The sequence below is a fragment of the Trachurus trachurus genome (assembly GCF_905171665.1).
Source record: "Trachurus trachurus genome assembly, chromosome: 12".
Lineage (NCBI taxonomy): Eukaryota > Metazoa > Chordata > Actinopteri > Carangiformes > Carangidae > Trachurus > Trachurus trachurus.
This window is the reverse complement of record NC_139908.1, coordinates 22,277,731-22,304,895: the sequence shown is the minus strand read 5'-3', so window position 1 is coordinate 22,304,895 and position 27,165 is coordinate 22,277,731. Positions and strand designations below refer to the sequence as shown.

Genomic DNA, 27,165 nt, shown 5'->3' with positions numbered 1-27,165 from the left:
TACGGCCTCTGCCTAAAGAGTTGTGTGATGGAAAATTCTGGTATTTAAACAGAACTTCTCCTCACCTTGTGATATGTGTTGCTCAGCTGTGAGCCAGGCTCATTCCTTACTGAATGGATAGAAAACTTTTTGCCACCACAAAAGACCCATGAGATAATTATATTAGGACAGGAGGAGGCTCAGTGATGTCATGTCTTTTTATGCTCCATGGTTGACACTGATTCTGCATATTTCAATTTCAACCTTCCTGATGGCTCGACAGTTTTGTTACAGTACCTATATAATTATTAATAAAGTGTAAAAAAAAAAAAAAAAAAAAAAAATTGGCCGGGACAGTGTTGCAGCCTCTGTGCAGCTATTCAGGTGCACAAACCTAACGCACATCTCCAGCTGGGTCCGTGTACGTTTCGTTAGTTTGATTTTTCCTTAAACCAAACTGTCAGAAAACGAAAGTCAGCTGGTAATTTGGTTTTCCGTTTCAAATCAAAAACCAAAAAAACCACAATTCAGGCTGTTTTTTTTGTTTTTTTGTTTTTTGTTTTTACAACGAAAAAAAACCAAAATCAAATTATGGTCAAATTTTGATTGCCTTTTCGATTTTGATCTTAAACAACACATTAAGACCGGAAGTGTCGGAACTTCAAAATAAAATCCCAGTGAATTGCGTTATAGCCACAGACTGTTGATTAATGGCCTATAAAATCTTTTTTTCTTTCTTTGTAAATGTTGTGTTTTGAGCACATGGATACATTTTCACAGCTGTGTTTATTTTTACATATGAGTGACAAGCTGATCGTTAATTAGTTAATCTTCCTCATCTCCTCGCTGCCTGGCTCTCTGTCTCCGCTGCTGTAGCGCTTCGCTTGCTTCCATTCAGTCAGATCATGTTCACAGCGTGTTCTGCGGCCCGTCTCCGGTCCCAACCGGGCTCCGGACAGGCTGTCCCTCTCTGAAGCAGAGGGTGAGGTGGTCAGCTTCACTCCTGCATTAACGCCGATGACAGCCTGGAAGTGTCTGAACTTCAAAATAAAAGCCCAGTGAATTGAGTTATAGCCACTGTACTGTAGCCTATATTAATAGCCTATGAAATAGATAGTTTTTAATTTAATTTTATATGGCTTGAACGCCATTATATGAGACCAGGCTATTAATTGAATACTGACTGATTGTTTTATTTGAGGAATATAGCTATATTACGATCTGCTGCAGTAACGTTCGCCACCCTATGGAATAATGCTGCATGGGGCTGGGTGATAGACCAGCTCTTCTCAGAGACTCAACCCGACCCTGAGGTCTCCAACCCCGGGCATATTTGGCAGGTGGCAGCGGCCCCTTTATGGTTCTTTTCTACTCTTTTCAGTCACATGGGATCCAGTCCCAGACCTCGGCTACAGTCCGGGATTTCATCAGGCTCCCTTCCCGGCACAGGGCACTCTAATCGGCAGCTTAGATGAGGGGAATCGCCGTGCGTAATGGTCGCGCGTAATGACAGCTCCTCGCCGGTGAAACACAATAAACTGCGCTACGTTTGTCTCATGGCACGGTGGAGCCTACACAGAGGTACACAAACAGGTGGATCAGGAGAACGAGCGAGGAGAACAGTACATGAGGAAGATTAGTTAACGATCAGCTTGTGTGAAAAAATAAACACAGCTGTGAAAATGTACAACAAAAAACAACTTTGTTTTTCTGTTATTCTGTTTTAAAACAAAAACAGAATAACGTGGAAAATTAAGTATTTGACTTTTCTATTGTTTTGTTATTATGATATTTGGAAACTTCGCTCCACAGCGGCCAGGTCCCGGAGCAACTCTCTCCACACCCCCCGCTTGCGTCCGCTCCCCCCCCCCCCCCGGCCGGAGCTCCGTGGTCCATATGCCATCCCTGCAGTGCACCAGAGTTCCCCGGGTCACGCTGCTGATCCGCCCCGCGGAGCAGGCAGCTCGCAGCGGCCTCTTCCTACAGCGGATCGCTCCGTCCCGGACCGGGGAGCGACGTCGCCGCAGCCGCCACTGCCGCTGTGAGCTGCCTGGTCAGCGGGGCGGAGCAGCAGCTTGACCCGGGGATGGCGACCACGGTCCACAGCGGCTCAGACGCAAGGTGTGGAGAGAGTGGCTCCGGCCGGCCGCTGTGGCCAGCTGGGACACAGATTATTCTCTCTGTCTTCATTGAACAAATAAATCATGTCATGCAACAGCCTATAGGCTATATCTGTATCTCGTATTGGATCGATTGCACCATCTACTGGATGAAAATGAAAATGCAACACAGAACAACTAAGTTACACTACGCGTCACGTTACGCGTAGTGGTGCACACCGGGCAGATCAACTTCCGGCTGCGCAGCAATAGAGTCTGCGACCGCACGCACGTGTGAACGCGTAACAACATTAGTCAAACAGTGACAGACAGACGTGCACAATCTGCTTCATACGAACGCAGCTTCTTGTCACGCGTGACACAGTTTGCGCACGTCGTTTCCGCGTACGCGTGAGCGCCTGACAAAAATGTTCAATCAGCTTCACGCGAGCGTTAATGCGTGCGTTTGCTGAAAAACGCATGAATGTTACACGTGGTCACTACGCGTAGTGTGATAACCGGCGTGCAGCAGCCATCACGCGTGAACGTGCGCGTGAACGGGGGGCCATTATAAGTCAATGAGGAAACTACATTACACGTCAGGCGCTGTCTGCTGCACAGGCGTCAAAGCACGCGGGTGTGACACGTCCAGTTGATAGCTGCGCACGTAATATGACACGATTGTACCGGCATACGCACGCACGCACGCACACACACACACACACACACACACACACACACACGGGTCCCCAGGCTAATGATTCTTTCTTTCTTCCTTTTGATTGTTTGGTTTGGTTGATAAACTGTCAGAAAAATGTCAAATTAGAATTTCAATTTCATTTTTACTCAGTCAATTTCCTGACTGTCACATGAAAAAGAGCAGTGCAACTGTAGTGGAAGTTTTGATGGAGTCCTATTTTGGGAAAGTCTGTTAGAAGAGTCAGTTTTGACCAATTGTACCTGGTATGGTGAACTTCTGTTTAAGGTGAAGGTAACAGGATGAACTCTGTATAACCTCCTCTGAGACTGATCTGTGTTGTAAATTCCTAAAGCTAAGCAACAAATGGGGTTAACTGTAGGGGCATACATCCATTGAGCACTGCACCCTGATGTTTTAATACCCATGTGAGCTCATCTTATGGCTGGGGATGAGATAACCAGAGGCAAGTAGTGGCTGCAACCACTGCTCAGTGGGCACAACCCTGAGCTACTAGACTGTGTTGTGCCCCTCTCTATAGAGATCTCTTCTCTATACTTCTCTATAGAGAATAAAGCGCAAGATGTTTCATGGTCTTGTTTTTTGACTCTCCTCAGGCAGACCTAAAAATGTCCACAACAAGTTGGTGTCAGAAGAGGGATCCCGTAAGTGATTTGTCCATCTGCCGAGGTCAGACAGAGGCTGATCACCCCAAACAGAAAAGAGTTTGGTCTCGAACCTCAATAACGTTTAGAGAGAGGGAGAGAGGGCTGACCCTGGTATGGCGAACCTTCTGTTTAAGGTGAAGGTAACAGGATGAACTCTGTATAACCTCCAATGAGACTGATCTGTGTTGTACATTTGTAAAGTTACAAATGGGGTTAACATAACACCATTTAGGGACACATTTATTGAGTACTGCACCCTGATTGTTTTATTACCCATGTGAGCTCATCTTATGGCTGGGAAAGCAATAACCAGAGGCATACTGTAGGATGGAGTACAAGAAGGGGCTGCAACCACTGCTCAGTGGGAACAACCCTGAGCTACTAGACTGTGTTGTGTCCCTCTCTACAGAGATCCCCTACATCTCTATAGAGAATAAAATCATTGTGCATGATGTTTCAATTGGTCTTGTGTTATGGAAATATTTAGGCCTGCCTGAGGCGAGTCAAAAAACAACATTGAAATTAAGAAACTGGAGCTCGGTCATGTTGACAATAAAATGTTGATTGATTGTCAAAGTAACTGCAAACTTTTCTGTTAATCATCTCATCCAGTGGCTCTCAAACGTTTTCACCTACCACCAAACTTTTCAACCACTAGACCAGTGTTTTTCAACCTTGGGGTCGGGACCCCACATGGGGTCGCCTGGAATTCAAATGGGGTTGCCTGAAATGTCTAGTAATTGATAATAAAAAAAATTACTGATTAAAAAATAAACTACGTATTCTTCTTTATGATTAAAAAACACCACACACAATCTTAAACAACAGTATTCTATACTTTCACTTTCTTGAATATAAATCCAGTTAAAATAAAATGCAGTTATAAAAATATCTGAACTGACGCATCTTGATTGACAGCCACACTCACATGAAATTTGTGATGTCAAAATGGGGCCACGAGCCAAAAAAGGCTGGGAACCACTGCACTAGACTGATATTGACAATGAGAGGTTTGGTGGTAGATGTTTCATTTCAGAAACCTTTGAGCAAACTAGCCATATTGCGTCATTGTGGCCCTCACTGTATGGGTGGAACCCCCCCCCCCTATTTCCAATCTCCCTGATGGGGACCCCCAGGAGCCCCCTCAACGACCCAATGTCGAGGGCAACTGATCTAATCTACTGATTGTTTTAGCTTTACAACTGTTCTCTTTCAGCATCATAGAATTCTTACAATGAGAATAAATTCAAACCTCAAAGCATCTGTCACAGCATCACTCTGCAGGTTCACTGCTTTATGAAGACATTGTGTAAGCTTGTGTAGGCAGTTGACTTTAATTACACTATGTGAGTAGTGTAGTCATGTTGTGATTCCGCTAGTTACACTTATTCCCATTCAGTATCTGCACAGTTTTGTGTATATATTTGTGCCAGCTTTGCAGCTACAGACTCGGGCATAAATGAAATGTTTGTGTGTTTTCAACAGAACAAGTGAAGGTGGGTGGGTTGATGCTACTGTTATCTGAGGATGAAGAATACAGCGGCTGCCAAAGCCTGCGGTAAAAGGAGAAGGGGGGCAGGTAGGAGATTATAAAATTCAATTTAGGGCAATAGAGGGGGTGGATCTTTTATATAAGGTGCCACTGAGCTGTTTTCCCCTTTTCAGTCTGAGACACAAACACACACACACACACACACACACACACACACACACACACACACACACACACACACACACACACACACACACACACACACACACACACACACACACACACACACACACTTCAGCCACAGAATCTTCTCTCTCTCTCTGTGTTTTTGTTGTGATATCCAGTAAAGAGGAAGATCCCTATTTGTCTTAGCTGCAGGGCCAAACTCGGCTGCAGATGCTGCTAATAATACACCGCTCATTGGGGTTTGTGTTGAGTGTGTGTGACTGTATTGCTGCGTATACGATAGGGAGGAGCGCCTCGGGTAAAGAGCCACATTTACAACATTTTAGTACATGCTTCATCACCCAGCACAGCTTCTGTGGGGAGGAGTTCTTCTGAGGATGACCCGGCAATCGAGGAAGAGTGCATGAAATTGCACCTCGGAGATAGTTGAGAGGTTGTTGCACTCAGTAAGTGGAAACGCTTCTCACTGAGGGGGCTCGCCCGCGTTGTTGTCTGTGTGGCTTTATCCTCAGCATCCACACTTTTAAACGACCAAAAAACGAACTTTGTTTTATTTTCGTTTTCTCAGCCAGAAAAACACTTGAGGCGACCAATGAAAAACATACATCTTGCCCTCATTACCCCCTCCCTCTTGTTGTCATTAATAGCGGTTCATTTATTGGCTGTCAGGAGCGGCATCCTGCTCCCACTCATGATGGGAGTTCAGAAACACCATTTAAGAGTAACAGAAAGCTTTCTATTAACCATAAAAATCTTTTTTTTTTAATAATTCAGTCTTTTAAAACTCTATCTTGTTTGATCACAGAAATGATGAATTTAATAATTTAAGACCAGGGAGGATTTCACGATGCACACATTAAAAGCTGCTGTTTCTGTGCCCACAAGGAAGAATTTTGGGGAGGAAAGTTAAGCATGAGGGTGAATGACTTTACTTGAATCTGGAATATGAAACCTACTGTATATTCACCGAGATCTCTCTCCGCCTGCTTGCACTTAAGCTCTTAATGGTTCCTTAAAACTGATGAGGTAAAGGGGAGAGGGAGCGGAAAATGAAAGTGTTCTTCTAAATGGTTTTTGGAGGAATGCCTGTCAAGTGGAACGGGACTGGAGGGGAAATTAGCCAGGGGACATGCAAAGTGAGCGCTGTGGTTGGCTGTGTGACATCCCTCTCTCTTCAAAGCTGTGAGGGGAGGGGGGAGGGAGAGGGAGTGGGGGTGAGGGGCAGTATCTCCGAGATGCAGGGTGTGCTTGAGGAAAAGACCGGAGAGAGACGGTGAACTGGCAAATCTGTTTTCTCTGTCTCTCGCAGGGGACAATCACAACCTCGGCTACCCAGTGCTGATTTCTTACACTGTGTTTGTGATTGTGTTTGCCGTGAAATTATTTCCGTCTGTTTACTACTTTGTGCAAAGTTGCACATGCTGGTGGTGGGTTTCAACCATCTATCATACTGATTAATGATGGCTGAGGACCGTGGCCTTTATAAAACCCTGAAACACATTACAGAACATTAAACTAATGTGTTTCCAAATCTTCATAGGTGACTATTGTAATTCTGAGCATAGTGTATATGCAAAGTGTGATGTGTGAACAGGCAATGCTGTCTCCTAGAAATGATGCTCATATGCAACTAAATTGCTTTTCCGATGGCATTAAATTCAGAGACATTTTATTTTAAATGGATGAAGCCTTTGCTCTTGTTAATGGCATTGGAGTCACCAGGACGTGTTCGAGGTGGATAGTGGGTATATAATGAGCATGTCTGACTCACCAGAGGCCGAAGTTATAATCTAGAACCCCAGTCTGTGGTTAGGATGAGGCAAAAAAGAAAAAGTATTTTGGTAATAGGACGAAGACTGTGACTTTTGTTAAATGAGTACTCAAACTATGACCTCTGAAAACCATTTTCCTTAATCGGACTCGACCTGCTGTTCATCCTTTTTACAAAGATCTTTGAACCAACTCTCTCTCTCTCGAACACTTTACAGAGCTGTGCGCTGCGGATGTGCAACAAAAAACAAGCACATCACACTGAATTTCCCTCTGTAAATTAGACTTATTTCTTTAGATTTAATATAGACTGATTGTTCATTGTAAAACATTTACTGTATTTATTGATCTATAGGTGGTGATTTGTGTACATACAGAGCCCCGAGGCAGCACTGCTCTTCTGCAGTTCACACATGAAGTTTCACTTTTCATTCAAACAAACATTCAACAACTAATCAATGAGACCAATATTTATCTCCTAAAAAGAATGAAACCAGCTGGCGGTATGCCTCTAAAGACCTGCGGGTAAGTTAATCGGCTCTCTTTCTTACACCGGGATAATGACGCATGTTGACCGGCCGATTGGCTCCACAGACCGGGCTGCTGCTGCCAGCTGGAGCTTCACTCCCAAAACGTTGGAGAAAACTTATTTGGATAAACTAACCGCATATTGGGCATCTAAACGGTTTAGTACTTGCATGAAAAAATATTAAAACTTAATAAAGTGACAAATAACAGCACTAGGGGAGAGTGGGGTAAGTTGAGCCACCTTTGTATTCAGGATCACTATATCAAGACAATTATAGTTTTGTTGCTAACTAACACATCTGCATATATTTCAGGATGTTTTGCATCCCTACAAATTAACAGAATGAGTGTAAATATAACAGTTTTTAATATATAGCATGTTCAAAAAAAGTGGTCTTGTGACTCAACTTACCGACCATAGGAGTGGGGTAAATTGATCAACCCCCCCTTCTTTCCTTCCATCCATCTCCTACCTCCCCCTTTACTTAATATTTCACCGATCCAGGCTACAGGTGAACACAAACTGCAGGGACTTCCTGCTGAGCCACCAACTCACTGAGATTTGGGGAGTTTTGCGATTACATCGCATCCTGGGAAGAATCCCAGATATTTTTCTTTGAAAGTAAAGTTTGGCACACTATAAACAACTTTTCCTGTTTATAGGAACACACTTACTGTAATCACAAACATACAGAATCTTGATTTAATCATTTGGACATATATAGCCAAAATACATTCATTAACTGTATAGGAAAGGTGGCTCAACTTACCCCTGGCCAAATTGATCAACTTACCCCACAGCTACCTTAGTTTGGGTGTATTACTCCCACAGCTAAAATTGTGCACTTTCATGCTAGGTTTACTACCTCATGTTGTAGCTCATAGATACCACAACCCATGTATAAAACAAATTTACAATAATCTCTTTTGGTCTAAACACAATTCTCATAAAACTTATGATCGACAAAATTCACTCTCGAGAGTATAAAAAGATTTTTGGGTCATAAATGTTAAACCAATTTACTCACATGGTTCTAACCTTCACAGACTCCATGAATTGATGCCTGCCTCCCAAAAATGTGGTCAAATGCTATTTTTTTCCTATAGTTTACTAGAAATAAGGGGTGGGTCAACTTACCCACTGGCTCATCTTACCCCACTCTCCCCTACAGCTGGTAGCCTACATTGGTTTACCTGGTTTGCCTGCACATGTCACCAAAGGTTATGGGTCAGCCGGCATATTTTACTACTCCCTACTCGATTAGTACTCGAGTACTCGTTTGTTGACGGGGAGGCCTTTTGTGCACTAGGTGAAAATGATTTCTGACAATCGTGTGTATAACGCCTTGTAGGGTCTTTATTAGTCGATCAAACACAAGCTATTTTAATGTGTTTCTTGTGTTAGACTGGATGGCTGTGTCCGTTGCACTGCTGATATTGATTATATATTTCAAACATTTCCAACTGGGAAAACACAAATCATTTTAGATGGAGTTCATAATAAGACTATTTTGTGAGAATTTGGTCCTTATTGAAATTAAGTGATTATTTATGTTTATTTCTAACAGTAACATCCTAGTCTCTCTCGCGTTTAAGACTCGGAGATATTACTCCCTATGTTGGATTAATCCCAACTCGTTTTCTTTTACCTGAGTAAATGAAAACATTGTTCAAAAATAACTAAGCTATAATGAAGCCACTGGCTTGGATGTAACAGCTACGATTCTTACAGACTCAGCAGAAATCATTACTCCATATATAGCTCATATAATTAATCTGTCACACTGAACAAGAGAAAGTTTCAACTGACTTCAAGAGTTATTCCACCCTATAAAAAATGCAATACATTAAAGGAAACTATAGGAAGTGTCAAAAATCATCAAGAGGATTATTACCGTAATTAACAGCTTGAATGTTATATAGAAAATTAATTACATTGTATGCATTTGGGAAAAATTTAATTTAACTGAAACCTGCATCTAAGTACAATAAAGCCTCTGAGAACTACAGGATCTAATGAAGAACTGTAGCAACAATAAAATGGGTTCAGTCCTGTTTACATATTGGAATTGGATGTTGTTCTGGTCTGAAGCCCATCGTTTAGGGCAATTATTCTTCTTTGTAAGTATTTGTTGTCTGCAGGGAGTGTTGTTGAAGATTGTTGTTAGACTGCTCTCTGATTATACATTTTCTCTTCATTTTGGGGAAAACTTGTACTCGGAGCACGAGTCGAGCAAAGACAGTATTTCAGTTCTTGTAGGTCAAAGAGTCATACGAACTGAAACTGCTGTTAATTATTCAATAGTCAGCTCCCAGCAAAGGCCATGACACTAAAAGCACTTAGGAAGTAAAGCAATCCTTGTTCGTAGTGTAACATAAAAAAATCCTATTCCTGCCTAAGATATAATTTAGTGTCACTTGATTACACTATGTTGCCACCTTCCAACAAGACAATGTGCAAAGTAAAACACTTTCTTTGCTTAACTCTGTGTCTTTGCTGGACTAGTTTTCCTAGATATCCTGGCTTTTGTAATGCAAAGAAGGTACCGAGTACTTACTCTCTGTGGGGGATTAAAAACTGAAACCTGTATTTTGAAAAAAGCAGGATGGAGATAGACACAGACAGACTCTGCTGGAGCCCCCCAAATATTTTTATACTGTAATTTTTGGGATATTGTTGTATCAAATTAGTAATAACAGCAGCAATTACATGGGTTCAGGCCAGGTGGATATTTAAATTGGATGTTGTTCCATTATGGTGTCCCTCAAGGGAGTATCCTGGGCCCATTATTTTTTATTATTTTATTTATTTATTTATTGCCTTAAAATCTGCCTCTTCATGTGACGGCTTTCTTTATGCAGGTGATGCTGTTCTGATAATGTCTCATTAAGATAAAACATTTGCAGAAAATGTGTTGACTGCAGAGATTCTCCCTTCATTTAAGAATAGCTGAGCTCAGTGTATTTGGAGTCGAGCTATATCCTTGTAGCTATGTATCCTACATATTCAGTGAAGGTAGGTCAGAAAGTTATTCTAACGAAAGCTACTGTTAATTATTTAGGTTGAATCTCCCACAGTCAACTCTTTCCAAAGGCCATGACACTAAAAGCACTTAAAAAGCAAAGCAGCCCTGCTTGATAGCGTAACATAAAACATTTGGGCCCGGGCTTTGGTTCAATGTCACTTTGATTACCGTATGTGGCCACCTTCTGCTACAGCAGTTGTCCCAGCTCATTAAAAACAGCTGCAGACTGCCCAAAACAAGCTTATTCAGGTTATGATCCAGATTTTCTCATTCGACACATCTAGTTCTAACACACAGTGGAGAGAATTACCCAAATACAGTAAGGTCTCGCTTTCAACGCTGTAAAAGTATACTGCTTCTGGTTCCTTAAGTAATTAATCCTCATCAGACATCATTATAATTATTGACCAAGACGTAGTTTAAATAATGTTTGTACATTAAACATAATGTACATTTACTTGTTGGTGAAAATACATTTTATACACTCCTCTACTGCTTTGTTTTGTTTGTTTTTTAACTCCTGAGAGAAACGCAATGGAGGTTGTAGCTTGAACTTTATTGCGTTTTATTAGTTAATCAGTTCATATAGCACATCTCACTGTGAGAATCTATATAAATAGCACTGCTTTCACGGAACAACGCTTAGACATTCATTCAATCATACAGAAAGTTGATTAACAATACTGGACTAATGCATTGTATCATAGAATGTGTGACACTGCAGTGTTTTCAGTGGTTTCATCTAATTAGACCCCTTGTAATCATTGTGTGGGTGTGGACTGGCCGTGCTTGACTGACATTGTTTTGACTCGAAAAAAAAAGGTGCGACATCACATGTGACAGCAAAGTGTATGAAAACAAATGGCTGTTACAGCTCTTAGTCCAGGATGGTTCAACCTGTTGCTAGATTAAGACAATACTTAAAGGAACTTGAGGCATGATTTGTGAAGGAATACACATGCATTTTAAGTTTTTTAATTCTAATGGTTGATGAAGCGTTCAAAACCAAGAAGAATGAACCCACTCGCGTATCTCTCTGTTGCCTTGAACAGGCTGTGTGCTGCATAATGCGCTGCAATTCTGGGTCCGAATTTCCCGCGCTGTCCTGCGGATGTGATATCAAATGACGCTGCATGCGCGTCCTCGACAGCTTTGGCTTGAGACCGCTTGTGACCAGCGGCGGTCGGTGAATGTCTTGCAGCCTAAACAGTCATGTGAGCAGCGGGTAAAGAAATAACGTCACTTTCTTGTGGTCAGTCTATCCAAATAACGTCTGTAAGGAGATTAACACTGACGTTTTCGGAGAAGTGGAGAGCCAGTGTGGGAGCAGCTGAGCAGCACCAGCCGTCACAGAAGCAGAAGCCGGGGAGCTGAGCTCATCGGCCGGTCAACCTCCGTCCTCGTCCCGGGGAAGAAAACGAGCCGAGTAACTTACCCACAGGTTTTTAGAGGTTTACCGCCGGCTGGTTAAATTGTTTTTAGAAGATAAATGCTGGTCTCGTTGATGAAATCTAACAATTGTGGCAGTCCAGGGTTCGACAATAACGGTTGCCCGATTGCCCGGGGCAAGTAAAAATTACCGGCGGGCAGGTAGAACCTGCGCGGACTTGCCCGGTCGGGCAAGCACCGACTCAGATTTTATTATTTTTTATTTTCGGACTTTTTATGCATTTATTTTGAAAGGACAGCTGGAGAGAGACGGGGGGAGAGGGGGGGTTGACGCGGAGCAAAGGCACTGTCAGGTGGGATCGAACTGGGTCGCTGCAGCGGGTGCTCTACCAGGTGAGATAGGTACGTCGCTCGCGGCTCGCCGTAATCGGCGATTTCACCGAGCATTTCACTGACGGTGAGCGGCCTGACGCTGCTTCATTAACGCCGCCGCTGTTTCAGACTCGGGGCAGACGCACCGTTTAGTTACCATACCGACGAGCTAACGTGCCCTTTTTAGGTTATAATCCTGTTGTCAATAAACACACGTGGAGACGGCGCTAACCAGGGGTGTGAAACATGCGGCCCGCGGGCCAAAACCGGCCCAACAGTGGGTCCAATCCGGCCCTCAGCAAGTGTGAAAATTTTAAATTGCACATATTTTTATCAAGAAATTTCAGGTGGTTCATAATATGTTTTGTAAAAGGATAGTTCATTAACTGTAAACATCTTAATAATGTACTAAAACAGAGGAAAAATAGAAATTTTAAAATATATGTATAGGCTATCATGATATTGTTTTACTGGTTAGGCCTACTTGAGATCAAATTGTGCTGTTTGTTACCCCTGAACTAAATTGAGTTTGACACACATGATTGGCTGTTTGCCTGTCACTGTTGTTTCAATGTCCCACATCCTTGAGTTTTACAGGGGCAACTCAATAAACTAGAGTAACATGGAAAAGTCTAGGCTATTTCCAGTAGTTCAAGTCAAATGGCCCCAACCAAGTATTGAGAGCATATAGATGGACATGAACATTTTCATATTCAAAATTATTTTTTAAATTGGTCTTTTCTAATATATATATATATATATATATATATATATATATATATATATATATATATATATATATATATATATATATATATATATATATATATATATATATATATATATATATATTTTTTTTTTTTTTTTTTTTAGATACTGAATTAATACTGAAGCTAAATTGTCCACTGCAGCATGTGAATGCAATGAAAAGAATAAAATCTGATTGGACGAGCCAGCTATCTGTTAAAATGTTGTCCAGGTTAATGTTTTAGCCATTAAAAGGCCCTTCAGTTCAAGATTTCAACTGTGATCGGGCATTAAACAGGTGGCTCACCTGTTCAGATAGGGCATGGAGGGTGTAACTGCTACTGGTCAAATTATGTGAAATAGCAGTTAATTTTACATGTCTGCAATGATTGCCATTTAAATGCAATTATAGATAATAATAAATACTGCTTTCTGAAGAAAGAAGTGTTGTGTAGTGTTGTGTATAGTCAACAGGAAGGATTTTAGTAAGATATAAGTCATGAGCGAAAGTATGCACCACACAACCAGAAAAAAAAAACCTAGGCAGGGCAAGTAAGAATTTAGATGGGGCAAGTAGATTTGAAAAGTACTTGCCCGACAGGGCAAGTACGAAAAAACCTTAACGTCGGACCCTGCAGTCCCATTAGTTTATTTGAATGAAAAGTGAAGCTTCAGGTGTGTGTTGGACAGAAGAGCAGCGCTACCTCATGGCTCTGTACGTAGGCTACAAAAATCACCACATTTACTTCAATAAATAAATAAATGTTTTACAATGAGCCGATCAATTCATCCGTGGTCAGTTTATCCAAACAACGCCTGTAAGGAAATTTGCTCTGACGTTTTCGGAGGAGTGCAGACTACAGCCACTGTCAGGAGCAGCCGAGCGGCACCAGCGGCTCTTCAGCGAGGAGGCGGCCGGTGTGCTGACCTGATGCCCGGGCGGTCAACCTCCGGGTGTTGCGGTAAATTGAGCACTGTACAATGAGTGCGGTATAGCGCATTTACCGTTTATTTACGGCCAAGTGCGACCTATGCGTCCGTGTCTGTGTGTCTGTGTGTGTTTGTGTACGTGCGGTGTGCCCGCATGCACGCAAGAGAGGGCAGATGGAGGGGCTGACTGGCAGAGATAAGAGATGGTGAAACGAAACTGTGGCGGCTAATTAATGGGAAACACTGGTATAGTTTACTGTTTCCATTACAGCCACACTGTAACACAGCATCAGCTGCACTGCTGTGGAGAGTTGATGTGCACTCCCGCACCAGCTTGGCTGATGGCTGCAGTAACCCTGACGGCCGCAACGACCGTTGTATCGCTAATAAGTTTTATTCCTTGATCCTGCCTCAAGTTCCTTTAAAAAAAAAAGGTGAACTTGTAGTTAATTTATTGTGCCGTGATAATTTAATTCTGAATAAACTCTTGATTCAATAAATCGAGAGGGTGGCACTATTTTCAGGCTGTTATTCCAGCGACCTTTGTGCCAAAATGTTGACTGAAGTTGAAGTCCACTGAAATGCAAATTGAAATTAGGTCACTGTCACTGTCCAAACAGAAAGAGGCAGAGAAAACTGCGTGGGAGTAGACAGCTTTGTGTTTAAAGTTAAAAGCAATAATGAAATGAAAGTGTTATGGTGATTTACTGGCTGCCACCACAGGCTAAATGTCTTCTGCTAAACCAAAGTGTTGGCCTTTCTTTTTAAAGGCAAATCCATCCACAATTTTGTTTGGACACAGATCTGTTGCCAGACTGTGGAACTTGTAATCAGAATTGGCTCCGACACTTGCTTTCTTTGAAGATTAACTCCACTACTATTGATGATTTGAATCAATCACAGCATTTCCCTCACCCTGCTTTTAAGGCACCGTTAATTATGTAAGTTACAATTACAACTCTGGCTCTGGGGTTTTGAGAATTGCACCCTTTTAAATCACAATTTCAATACTAAAACAATTAATAATTCCAACCTTCCAAATATAAACAATATAGCTGATTGGATTAGCACTGGATTAGCCAGAGCCGATGGTTTTTGCGGTTATTTTGGGAGCAGTTTGTTCATACTTCTGTTGTTCTTTTTCTGCAAGTGGGAGACACTGTAGCCGTCAGAAATTCCCAATAACCCCTCGTCAAGAAAGCCAGATCTGTATTACCCATTCAGCTGTTCATATTTATATTCTGCACAGTTGTGAGTGCAGCATTAGTGAATGGATTTCGGTGATCTCAGCAAACATAGCTCCATCCAACCTGAGTGGAAGTCTAATCAGCCTGAGTAAAATCATAATACCCGCCTGGGTGTGCAGGGCTTCCCAGCTTCTAGACCTTAAAAAAAAACAAAAACAACGTGAAAGAAAAAGTGAACAATTCCACCTCTTTTCCTGCTGGGCTCTGACACCATTCAGTGCCACTGTTCAATACCTCACTGAATCCGAGCCACAGCAGGGTGAGCGTGTGCTGGCGTTCGTTCTTCCACATTGCCATCCACAGGGACTGCTGGCTCTGCACAGAGTCATAATGAAAGGCACAGCCAGCTGTGCCGACCAGCAAGATGGCACTTTCATCAAAGTAAGCCAGGCTGACGCCAGATTTTCAATTATTAAACACCTGCAATAAGCAACAGTGTAGAGCCCCACCCCTCCTCCTCCCAACAAACAACTGTAGACACCCATCGACTGTGCCCAAAGGAGAGATTGTTTTTGATTTTGGATTATAGTTACGTAGCTTGGGACAATACTTGCAGATGCTGATTGCTACAGAAATATTTGCAGAGCCGTGAGAAAACCAGAACAGCGCTTTTGTTGTGTAGCAAACTGCAGTCAAGCTGTGACTTGGTGCCAAATGTATGACTAACACCTGCAGACACAGGACACTGCCTAAGCCTGAATCCCTTCGCATTTTCTCAGCCTGTTTTCAAGATGCAAAATCAATCAGGCATACATATACCATCATGTGAGTTTGTCGATGACATTTGGATATTTAGAGGGTTAAGTTTACATTACTGATAGGTTTGGAACATACTGTATATATTTCACATCACACATCACATCATTATTTAGTGTTTTGCAAAGCAGCTGTTTGGATGGTATATACGTCTTTGAAATGTAAATAATCACAATTTCAGTTTTCTGCCACTATTTTTTTTTTCTCTTTTTATACCTCAGTCCCAGGAATAAAAGAAGAGGCAGAAAAGTCTTTGAATTCAGAGATGCTCTAAATTAAACCTCCTACATTCTTTTCTACAGTGATATTGACACTGTCGTGAACTTTGCTTCCTGTCAATGCCATGTAGAAAACAATGTCAGTCACATTATTAGGAATGAGAATTAAACTCAACTTCAGCTGCAAAACTGCAAAACATCAGGGCGTACTCTGCAGTTTGCAGTCTCTGATGAGCCACATGCATCCAAACAGTGATTTTTAGTTATTTTGTTTTTTCATGCAAAATGCAAACGCCCCGGCTTTATTTTATTATGAGGAAACTCTCCGCAAAGTGGCTGAACAGGGCAGATGTCAGTGAACATGCTCATGAAGCTTGTTCAAAGGTTTACAAAAGCAAAGATAATCATTCTTTTATGTGTTGTTGAATGACAATGGAGTTTTATGGCACAGGCTTCTATATTGGGCTGTGCCTTTGTCTTGTTGCACAAAGTTTTCTCTTGCAAACTTCTCATTTGAAAAAAAAAAAAAAAAATTACTTCTTCATCCTGCCATGACTTGAAATTATAACAAGAAATAAGTTAAGTGGAACTGCTGAGAGCAGGCAAAACTTTCAGCATGAAAAGCAGCCTAATTGGCTTTACAGTTAACACTGTTTTTGCCACTTCACCACTACTGGACTGTACATTTTTGAAGGTGATAATGAAGGAACTAGAAAACAGTGATTGATTGCTTCATTACCTATTTTACTAAATCATACTCGCATAGTTGCCTGTGAGCTTAAATACCAGGTTCGTGAACAGTAATGTTTCACTGAGGCAGTCTCCACAGGCAATTTCTTTCAGTTGTTCACCAGAAAATCTCAGGATACTGTTCTCTACCACTACATTTTAGGAAATTACCATGTAATCACCATCTCCGCAACCCCACTAGTCCTACTACAGTGGTAAATATTCAGGCTATCATGCTTGTAGACCCACTGTCAACAGGGATAATGAAGAGAGATGAAAGAAAATGCAGCTTGAGATGTTATTTTAACATTAGGTATAAAAAGGTAAGTGTTCCTTTGCTAATATCTGACGTTTCCGACTCATGCCCGACAGACTGACTCGGTTAACTCACTTTAAATTTATCTGACCTTCACTTAATGCTGACAGGTCCCATAAAAAAATATAAATGTTGCACCGCACATCATCAGTTTTCTCTGCTGAATACTTCTACCATTTTTAACACACACCGCACCATTCAAAGCAAAATTACCAGGAAAAAGCCTTGTCTTAATTTTTTTTTGTACAGTTTTAGCAGCTACTATACATGGTCAGAGCTGAAGCCCAATGCAGCCTATAATTATATTATGTCAATAACAAGTGAAGGACAGTATTTTACTGGTGCGCTCTCTCTCTCTCTCTCCCCCTCTGTGTGTCTTAGTCTGGACAAGGGTAAATAAGGTTAATCGGGTTTTAATGGAAAGAAATCCAACATTCAAGTAGGAATGGGATATCCAAGGCAAACTGCAGCTGCGGAAAATCAGGGACGCTGCCGCCACGCACTCGTAACACAGGTTGTGTCTTCTGCATCCATATCACCAGCTTCACTTTGTGTAAAAAGAACACACAGGAAAGTATTAAACTGAATTAACTGACATGGGAGTGAGTAGTACTAAATGCCTGTTTTGATGCTTCATTGTTCAATTGCCTAGCCCCGAGACACAAAGATATTTTATTTTGGAAAATATCCAAGATTTAAAAGACAGACTTAAAGCAGAAGTGAGTGATATATTTGTGTTAATATAAGTCTTAAATAGTTATATCTTCCGACAGCAATCACTTACATAGAGTGTTTGGACTGAAACACGGGTCTCTCAGTCCCTCTGCTCTGCTCTGAGCCGAAGAGAAAACATTTATCGTATCCTACAGTTTTTATCCAATGAGGAGAGAGAACGGCATGCAGGGCTGTGTGTGCAGCCAAGGAACGCCGTGAATGTGGTGACGTAGCGACGAGGACTGTTATGGTGCGTTCAAGGAAACTCGTATTTTTCCGACCGTGAAGTGGTACCAGTTCGATCTGGTACGAGTTCACCGGTCGGAAGTTACGAGTGGCCGTTATAGTGACTTTCACCGGTAAAACAGGTCGGAAAAACACGAGTGGGTTGCCTGGAACGCTACAAAGTTGTAAGTTGTGACTTGAAGCTGTAATTTACGATTTCAAAAGCCTGCCTGGAACGCAGCATTAGCGAAAACGACCGGATCACTCACTTCTGCTTTAACATTACAAGTGTTCATATTGTATAGACCCATGTAAATTCACTAAGATGTAAATTGAATAATTTCATTTTAAATATATATTTTTTAATATATCCTTCAATGTCATGAAAATGACTGTCTTTTTATGCATCACCTTGGCATCTATTTAAAACCACATATTTAAGAGACTGTGTTTTAATTAACCTTCTTAGACCCCTCAATCAAGCTGCCATGGCTGCACACATCCTGAGACCAAGCAAAGACAACCTACAAATCTGAGTTTCCGGGTCAGTGATTGTAATTACCCATTTTGATAAACTCCAGACGGATCTACATCTAAGCTGTGTCATACGGTTCTTATTTTTTCTTGTTTCGTTTTTTGAGTTTTCTGAAATTCTTTGCTTTTTTTTTTTTTTTTTTTTTTACAGATTACCAGACATATCCCTACACTGCAGGCGGTGTGCACTTCTGCAGTGAGACTAGTTTAACATGGAGGGGCAGTTGCGAAGCACGTCCACGCCCAGGACTGTGCAGATCACAAAACCTAGTCTCACATACTTGATTTTCACCCTTGTAATGAGTAGGTTCTTTGAGCCGTTTTGAACAATGTAATTCAAGAAAAGCCTCTGATCCATACCAAAGCACCTCAACGAGACTTGATGCGGATGTTGCACAAACTGATAATGTTGTGTCTTAGAAGAAGCAAAATAATGGCAGTCATTAAGTTTACACGCTGCTTTGTTAATATAAAATGAATATTCCCAGCAAAAGAAGCACTGCGCTCAAACCCGCCCTCCCCAAACACGCACACAAACACAAACGCCACACATATTCTTCAAACATGTGTGAGCCATGCCATGCAGCTGTGGAGTGGTGTCTGTGAAATAGTTAGACAGTGTCCAATTAGTCACGGTCCCTTTAGCGGACTCAGCATGAAGAATATTTTCGGAAAGTGTAAGAATTTCGATAAATACTGTGGAGATAAATAGTGTGCAGCAGAGGAGTAATTAAAGCCACACTCTATTAATCTCAGAGAACACAAAAGTCAGTATTGCCTAACAGTCATGTTGTGGTCCTCTGAACCCGAGGAGCAGATTGCCTCCCCTTGGATCAGATTAGTTGTCCTCTTGTTCCCACTTTAGGGTTCAATTTAAGGGTAAAAACCTGAATAATTGGAGACATCTAACATTCGAAGTCAAGCGTGTTATGAACAAAGAGTCAAGGGTGCTTAGCTGTGATTCAACAGTGTCATTTTAGAGGGCATACTTGATAAAGAATTTACCTCTGTGTTGAGCCTTTGTATTTTGATTTTGACTTTTTATTTTTAGGCTGATGCGATGGATCATACCTCACACTCCCTGGAGCCAGAAATTGTGCAAGTGCAGGATCCGGTGCCATTGCCAAGCACCTCCAATGCTTCTGGAGTGGCAGCGGGGTTGTAGCTCATGTAATACTCTTGGAGCTGGGAGCTCAGGTTCTGTTCTGGCTCTGGACTCTTTTTGCGACGCTTCCTCCCCACCATGGATCGCTGTTGCAGCAACCTGGTCGCACCTGGGTAGCGCCGCCACAACACATAGATAATTGTCAAGATTAGGGACATGGAGAAGAAGAGTGCCACACTGCCCACCACCACTTTGTGCAGAGTCATGTGCTCTATCTCTGGTGGTGGTGTCTGGGTGGGTCGAGTGCGGGCAACTGAGTCTCTAGGGTTTTTGCTCATATGCCCCGGCAAGGTAGGATGAGGGATGGGTCGAGGTCTGAACGGCGGGAGGGGACCGAAGGTGCTGGTTGGTGGCATTGATGGAGAGCTGCTGGTAGGGGCAAAGGTTGGTTCAGCAGTGGCTTCAGAAATGAATTCTGACGTTGGTGAGGGCGTTTCGGTCAGAACATAATCAGTCTCTTCACATATTCCGTGGCTCCGTGTGGCCTCCATGATTTTCTCTCCCTGGAGATACTTTGGGCTGCTGCATATCATAGTGGTGTCTTTACTTCCCCGGAAATTCCTCAACCAAGCCACAAGGGGGCATATGCCTGTTCCACAATCCCACATGTTCCCAGCGAGGCTGATGGAGGTCAGAGAGATCCACGCTGACACCGCCTCCTGAGACACGTTAGACAGTTTGTTGGATTCCAGGTTGAGGACTTGAAGGTTGGGCAAGCAGTGAAACACAGCTGGGTCCAGGGTCTGGATTTCATTTCCTGACAGATCGAGTTTCTGCAGTGTATACCAAGTCCACGGAAGGCCCTGGTTAACCACCCTGATGCGGTTCCACTGCAGATACAGCGATCTCAGGTTGGCCAAGCGTGGAAACAGAAAAAAGTTGATCCGTGAGAACTGGTTGTGCTCCAGGTGCAACTCCATCAGCTTCTGTAGGCCCAAAAAGGTGGTGCGGGTCAGAGCCTTGATTCGGTTGTAGCCCAAATCAAGGAACTCTAAACTTCGGCACTCAAGGAACGCTCGAATCGGGATGTTGGAGAGACCATTGGAACGTAGATGTAGGTTTTGCAGTTTCCGTAAACCATGGAATTGGCCTGGCTGCAGGATTTCCAATTTGTTGTAGGACAAGTCCAGACTGCGGAGGTTGGGAATTCCGTGGAATGTTGAGTTGTGCAGGGATGTGATCCTGTTGGAGCTCAGTATCAGCTCTTTAAGCCTGCGGACCCCCTGGAATGCTCGGCTGTCAACCGCTGAAATCTGATTATGGTCCAAGTATATCCAGAGAAGCTGGCTGAGGTGGGCAAATTGATACGGCAGGAGGGTATGCAGTTCATTGTAGCGCAGAGAAAGGCCCTGGCAGCCTATTGAGATATTTTCTGGGACTTCTATGAAGCCTGATGAATCACAATGGACAGTTTTCCCCTCACATCGGCAGCTATTGGGGCAGGTACGCTCACCAAAGCTGAACAGCAGGGGAGCCCGCAAGAGGAGGAGGAGAGGAAAGATGAGGTGTGTCAGACGTCCATCACACAGCAGTGGACCTAGAAGAGAAGAAGAGACAGGATCTTTTAGATATATTGAGGACAGACCCAAAATTCAGCATTAGTTGTTCTTGGGAGGGGACGTTTATGCCTTTAATGACATGACGGCTGGAGAGAGACAAGAAACAGGGAGACACAGAGAGGGGGAATGATTGAACCTTGGCCACTGCAGCGAGGACTATAGCCTCTGTATATGGGGCGCCTGCTCAATCAACTGAGGTATACGACACCCTTTACTTTCTTTATTCAATAACTGAATAATTTGAATGGAACCAAAATGAAATACTGTTACGTGATTTTAAAAATGTATGATCATTCAGGAAAGATCATGAAAGCACTTGTGCTATATATGAAATCTGCTAAATTAAAAGATACAGATCTCACAGACAGTTTTCTCCCTCCTTTACCCAGTAAAGAATTACATGTCAGCATCCTCTCACCACTGACAATCTGAATCCCTCTCCTCTTATCATCAGTGATGATACAGCAGAGACATATGTTCCCAGTCCAAATTAGGATAACATCATGTTGTAAAATACTAACTTTTATGGAAAACTACTATAGTGCAGGAACTGGCAGTTCTTCTCAAAGCACATATATTATATATCATACTTTCCATAACATCCTTGTCTGTTTATGACTGCAGGTCACAGCACTAAGCTCTGCAAAAGTATACTGCACACTGTTGCTGTCCTCTGACATATTAATATTCTGAACACAGACTTCCTAAGGATAATGAACATCTGGACAAATATCCAAAGCATCTGTTCGGGGTGGAGATTTCAATAGATTCACTGCTTAATTGTGATACAGCCAAGAACTCTGAGGAGTTGAGAAGTTTCTCGGGAAACATGCAACAGCACTGTTTACTCAGGTTTAGCACAAGCTCCACAGATTCAATTTTGAAGTTTGGACATGATGTGCAAGTCTCCTCTGACCTCTATTGTTGGTTTGAAAGGGGAAATCAGATGCATTTTGTTATGTTTATGTTTAAAAGTTAAGTAATTTGTATCCTCTCGTCTATATCGCGTCTATATTGGAAATCTACTACTGTATATTATGTGATAACTGTCCTATTAACCATGCAATTAAACAAATGCAGCTTGCCTGAAACAATCTCCCGTGAGTAATTTAAAACCATAAAATAAAAAAAACTTTAATGTCCACAAATATAAATTCCATGTAATCAGAATCAGTGACAACATTAAAAGCCTTGTAAATGCACCACCTTTATGGCGTTTCAGGAATTCATGGCCTCTCTTCACATGTATAACCCTGCAGTTTATGGAGTCATTTCAGCTATTCAGACAAGGCACTGAAAAGTCTTTTAAAAGGTTGAGTGAGTTTGCTAATGTAAAAACACACTTAAATGTTAAGCTGACATTCAGCCATATAACCTTCCACTCTAGTTTGATCTCAAATTTTACACTATGCGGCACAGATTCAACACTTTGAAAGATGTGTAGGTGACCTAATAGATTTTGACTGCACAATATGTCAGGGGACACACCCTTGACCGAGGGCTCTCTTCAAGTCTCACGCTGAGTAATGCTTGGACTACTGATATTCATTTCTCACGACTCTGCTGCTCTCAAATGTACTCTAACCGCCCCGCAGGCATCTGTCTGCATTCCTGCAGCTGCTTTGCTGCTAACAGCCATGTATTTGACAATTAACAATGAAGAGCTACAATGGCACAAAAGGAGGGGGAGGGTGTTAATTTTGTACGGACGGGCCGAAATAGCCGTGCTTGTGAGTAGGAAGGGACGGCAAGCAGCAATGTGGAGATGTACAAAAAAAATTTTGCAGCAGAAATCTAATGAGTATTTTTACATAAGGACATCTAAGCTTATGTCTTTCCTCAATAAATGCTGCAACATGCATGGAGTTTCTTAATTGTGTGGTGGGACAACAATCTTTTGTCATATTGCTGAGATTATAACTCTATGCTTGTTTTGTGTGTACGCATGTGGGTGGGTGTGTGAGTGTGAAAGAGAGACAGAGAGCAAAGGGAGAGATTAATTACATTGTAATATATTTTTTTCTTTTTTCCCTCGTATATTTTTTATTTCTGTTATCATTAGATGGTGGTTGACTTATGTGTTTGCACCCGTGGTAAATGCTTTGTATTTTTTTTTTACCTCTAAAGCACATCCAGCATTTTGCGTGGTGTTATTGCACAAGCTTCAGGCTACAAGTTCACAGATATTGTGTATGAACAAAGTGCCCTCAATTATCTCATCTCTCACACATGGGTTGTCAACAAGGCACGGAATAACTAAAGTAATCAGATTACTAATGTTTAGCATTATGGATACTTGACTGCCCAGAAGGAGTAACATACACTCCCACACACACACACAGAGACCCGTAGGTTGCTCCTGTGGGCTATAAGCTGTAGGTAAACAGTATGCAAAGGGCTCTGTGATGCCGCCTGTAAATCTTCATTACCAGCTTCAATATGTGGCTATAATATATTACAACATTTCATCGTGCTCACCTGCTGAGGAATATAGTATGCGGAGCACATTAGTATGCACCATTATGCCACAACTTGGGGGGTGCCACACAACACGGACAATTTCATGCTAAAATGGTTAGCAACCATGCTGCGTCGCACATGACCTGCATTAATCACAGGCTGTATGTGTGATTATGCTGTACCTCTCTGCAGGCAGTTTTGTGTTGAGACTCGAAACAGACAATCAAGCACAAACAAATGCACTTTCACATGTTGAAATTGTGAGTCTGTATGTGACGAAATTTCCTTGTTACACAGTTGTACAATAAGTTACTTGGTGTGGAGGTGACGCTTCGTGGCTTGTGTGTTATATCAAAGGCTCTGTTTGACGATGTAGCAGCAAACAACTGTCTATGTGAAGGGATGTGTGTGTTGTGTAGTTTCACTTTCACTGTTTCTTTAGTTTTTGCTTTTGATCTGGCAGCACATGTGGATATATAGCCCAGTGCATGTCAAAGTGAAAAAAGTAGCATTCAGGGGAAAGTCAAAAGTAGGTTTTGCAGCCGAAAAGGCCTCTGACAATGACGGAGATGAGCCCGGACTGGAAACTACCAGCTAGAATCACAGATGCTGGTGAACTACTAAAACATCTCTGTCAGCTCCATCAGTATCATTTGTGCAGCCAATGGTCCCAGGGAGAAGTCCAAGGCTGCATTTCTTTTGCAGTCCAACCATGCAGCCAATACTGAGAGTGGGTGATACGGAGCAGCTGGCTTATAGTGAACTCTCTGATAACTGTTTGGCAAATGTTGCTGTAGGAGGCCTGAATGTTAGTGTTACTATGGTGCATACCGGTATCAAAGGAATGTTAGCGTGGTGTAATGGTGGTGTTTGGATTGTTGTACACAGAGCAACTTTATTCAGTTGTTCTTGTTGTGTTTATTAGTTACTTTTTTAGTTACTTTTTTGGTCACTGGGATTCACAATACATTTATGACTGAGAAGGTGAAGTGACAGAAAAAAGTATTTGTTTAAGTGTGAGATGCTGGTGGTCTTACATCGATTACCAAGACAGGCCTGTACAGAACCTTTGGTTAGTATTGGTGCTCTTGAGCATACTGCTTAGTAGTGGTTCTGCCTATATGACAATTACAGTTGACCACTACATACTTGTTAAGACCACAGAGGTCCCAAGGCTGTACAATAAAATGGCAAAAATAAATGGCAAATGTAACACACAGATAGTATCCAGGTAAGATGAATCCAGGTATTTTTTTTTTTTTTATAAAAGGAGAATAGGAATTTTGTACTTGTTAAAATAGCCACCATGCTAAAGGGTATGAATATTTTGTCAGTAATTCTGAAATATTCCCAACCACAGTGTATCCACATGTGTAAATGTTCATTTTAATGCAAATGGAAGTGAAAAGCATAACATGAGGGGAAAAGAAAAGCATGAATATATTCAAGAAAAAAAAATAGAGCAGCAGGAAGAAGTGAGGCACTAGAGAGGTAAATGGGGTCTAATAATGGTGAGTGTATGGGAATGAGTTAATATACACGCAATGTGAAAATGTGCGCTATAAATAAATCCCCTGCAATACATTCACAACCATTTCCATCTCCTCGATTAGGTGTTTCTGATATCGTTAAGTATCCATAGCACCACTCGCACACGCACACACACTCATCAGTTCTTCTTTACTGATAATCTCACTGGTGTTTAGAAGGGTCTGTTGTGAACCCCGCAGGGAGAGCGCACTACATCTTCTATCAAGCGCCCATAAAAACAGAGAGAAGTGTCCCGGCATATTTTATGTGGCAGAAAACTCCAGTGTGATAGTGTGATAGAAAGCCACAGTATTCAGCTACTGGCTCTCCACATGACAGCATCGTTAATTAGTACGTACCGGTTCAACCTGGATTTCTGCATAGACATGGGAGTAATAGAAATCCACTGGACATATGTACACTGGGCTCCCATGGGAGGCTTTCCAGCTCAGAATGGAGAGACTTTCACTTTAGTGCTGATTGACTATTCAATCATTAAACGTGGTGTTATGCGCGGGCACCACTCAGGTTTTCCTCTAGCTTCATGCATCAGATGTTGGGAATAGGTTCACTCTGTGCAAATGTTCCCTCTTCTTCAGTCCCATTATGAGGAATCTCACACAATATCAGAAATTGAAGGACATGTGGTTTGGTGTCATTACTGACTGAAAAATGAGGGTGAGACAGAAAAGTTGAAATGAGTTCATGGACCTAAAATATCATCAAAACAGTGCAATCGCAGTTCACGCAGGCGCTGTTATCAAAATCTGTTCCCCGGAGAGGAGATTTGATCTCATGTGGTAAGCCCTACACATCTGTTTACCTGGCCCTCTCTTCTTACTAGAGCATGACCAATCAGAGCTGCAGGGCTTTGAAGATTTCGTATCTTGTAGGAGTTAAATCTTAGAGATTTGAACAACTTGTACTACATCAACACAGAAGTAAACTTGAGTGGAATTATCACAAAGGTAAATCTGTTCCAAAGAAACTTTGAATCACAAGTGCACTTTTCTCACTTATTGTAAACTTAAGTATGAATGGAAGTTGGGTTTATTTTCTGGGTTTTACAAACATGTTGCAGAGATGTGTTTGTGTGTCAAACTTTGTAGACTCTAAATCTGGGTGGCCTGAAAGTCTCTACTTCTCTACTTTTTAGATTAATCGTTAGGGGTGGGAATCTTTTATTATCTCACGATTCGATTCAATTCTGATTTTTGGGGCTACGATTTGGTTCAAAATCGATTTTTGATTCAAAACGATTTGATTCATAATGATTTCTGCTTCAGTCTATCGGTGTGCAAAGGATCCTCATGATCTACTCCAGTCTGCTATGCAAGACAGAATGACTAAAGTGTATTTTTCACATTTATTGAGTTTTAAACATTTATCCATGCTTAGATGGAATTGTTGAAACTGTTGCATAAAAGTAATATCACATATTGCTTAAATAACAAAGTTAAAGGATCATAGGGCAGGATTAATGAGAACGGCCAGTGACGCGACGGCCGCTGCGCGTAACTACAGCAACCAGCGAAGCCACCGGCACGGGAGCGCGCACAGACTTTTCACTGTTTACTTTACTCTTTACACAGTCTTTCCTATCTGGGGAGGGAGGGGGGGTATTTTACTGTAGGTTCTCGCTCACACACACACACACACACACACACACACACACACACACACACACACACACACACCTTCACTGTGCTGCAGCAGGAGGCTGCGTGTCTGTTCCTCTGAGCTCCTCTGCATGGATCTGTATGGGCTCCTACTCCTACAGGCCGGTACCGAGAATTAACGTGTCGGGTCCGGGTGTCGGAGCGCATCTG

The 27,165-nt window shown here is 42.1% G+C and overlaps 1 protein-coding gene across 1 annotated transcript in view; it reads right to left on the bottom strand.

The window, feature by feature from the left end:
- LOC310995129 (leucine-rich repeat transmembrane neuronal protein 4-like) overlaps window positions 1-27,165 on the bottom strand; it is a gene marked incomplete at both ends in the record, with an annotated part of 94,610 nt that overhangs the window by 31,525 nt on the left and 35,920 nt on the right. Inside the window, one exon of the mRNA XM_083984056.1 lies at window positions 19,694-21,324. Coding sequence (XP_083840182.1) covers window positions 19,694-21,324 — 1,631 coding nt within the window. The remainder of the gene's footprint in view (window positions 1-19,693; window positions 21,325-27,165) is intronic.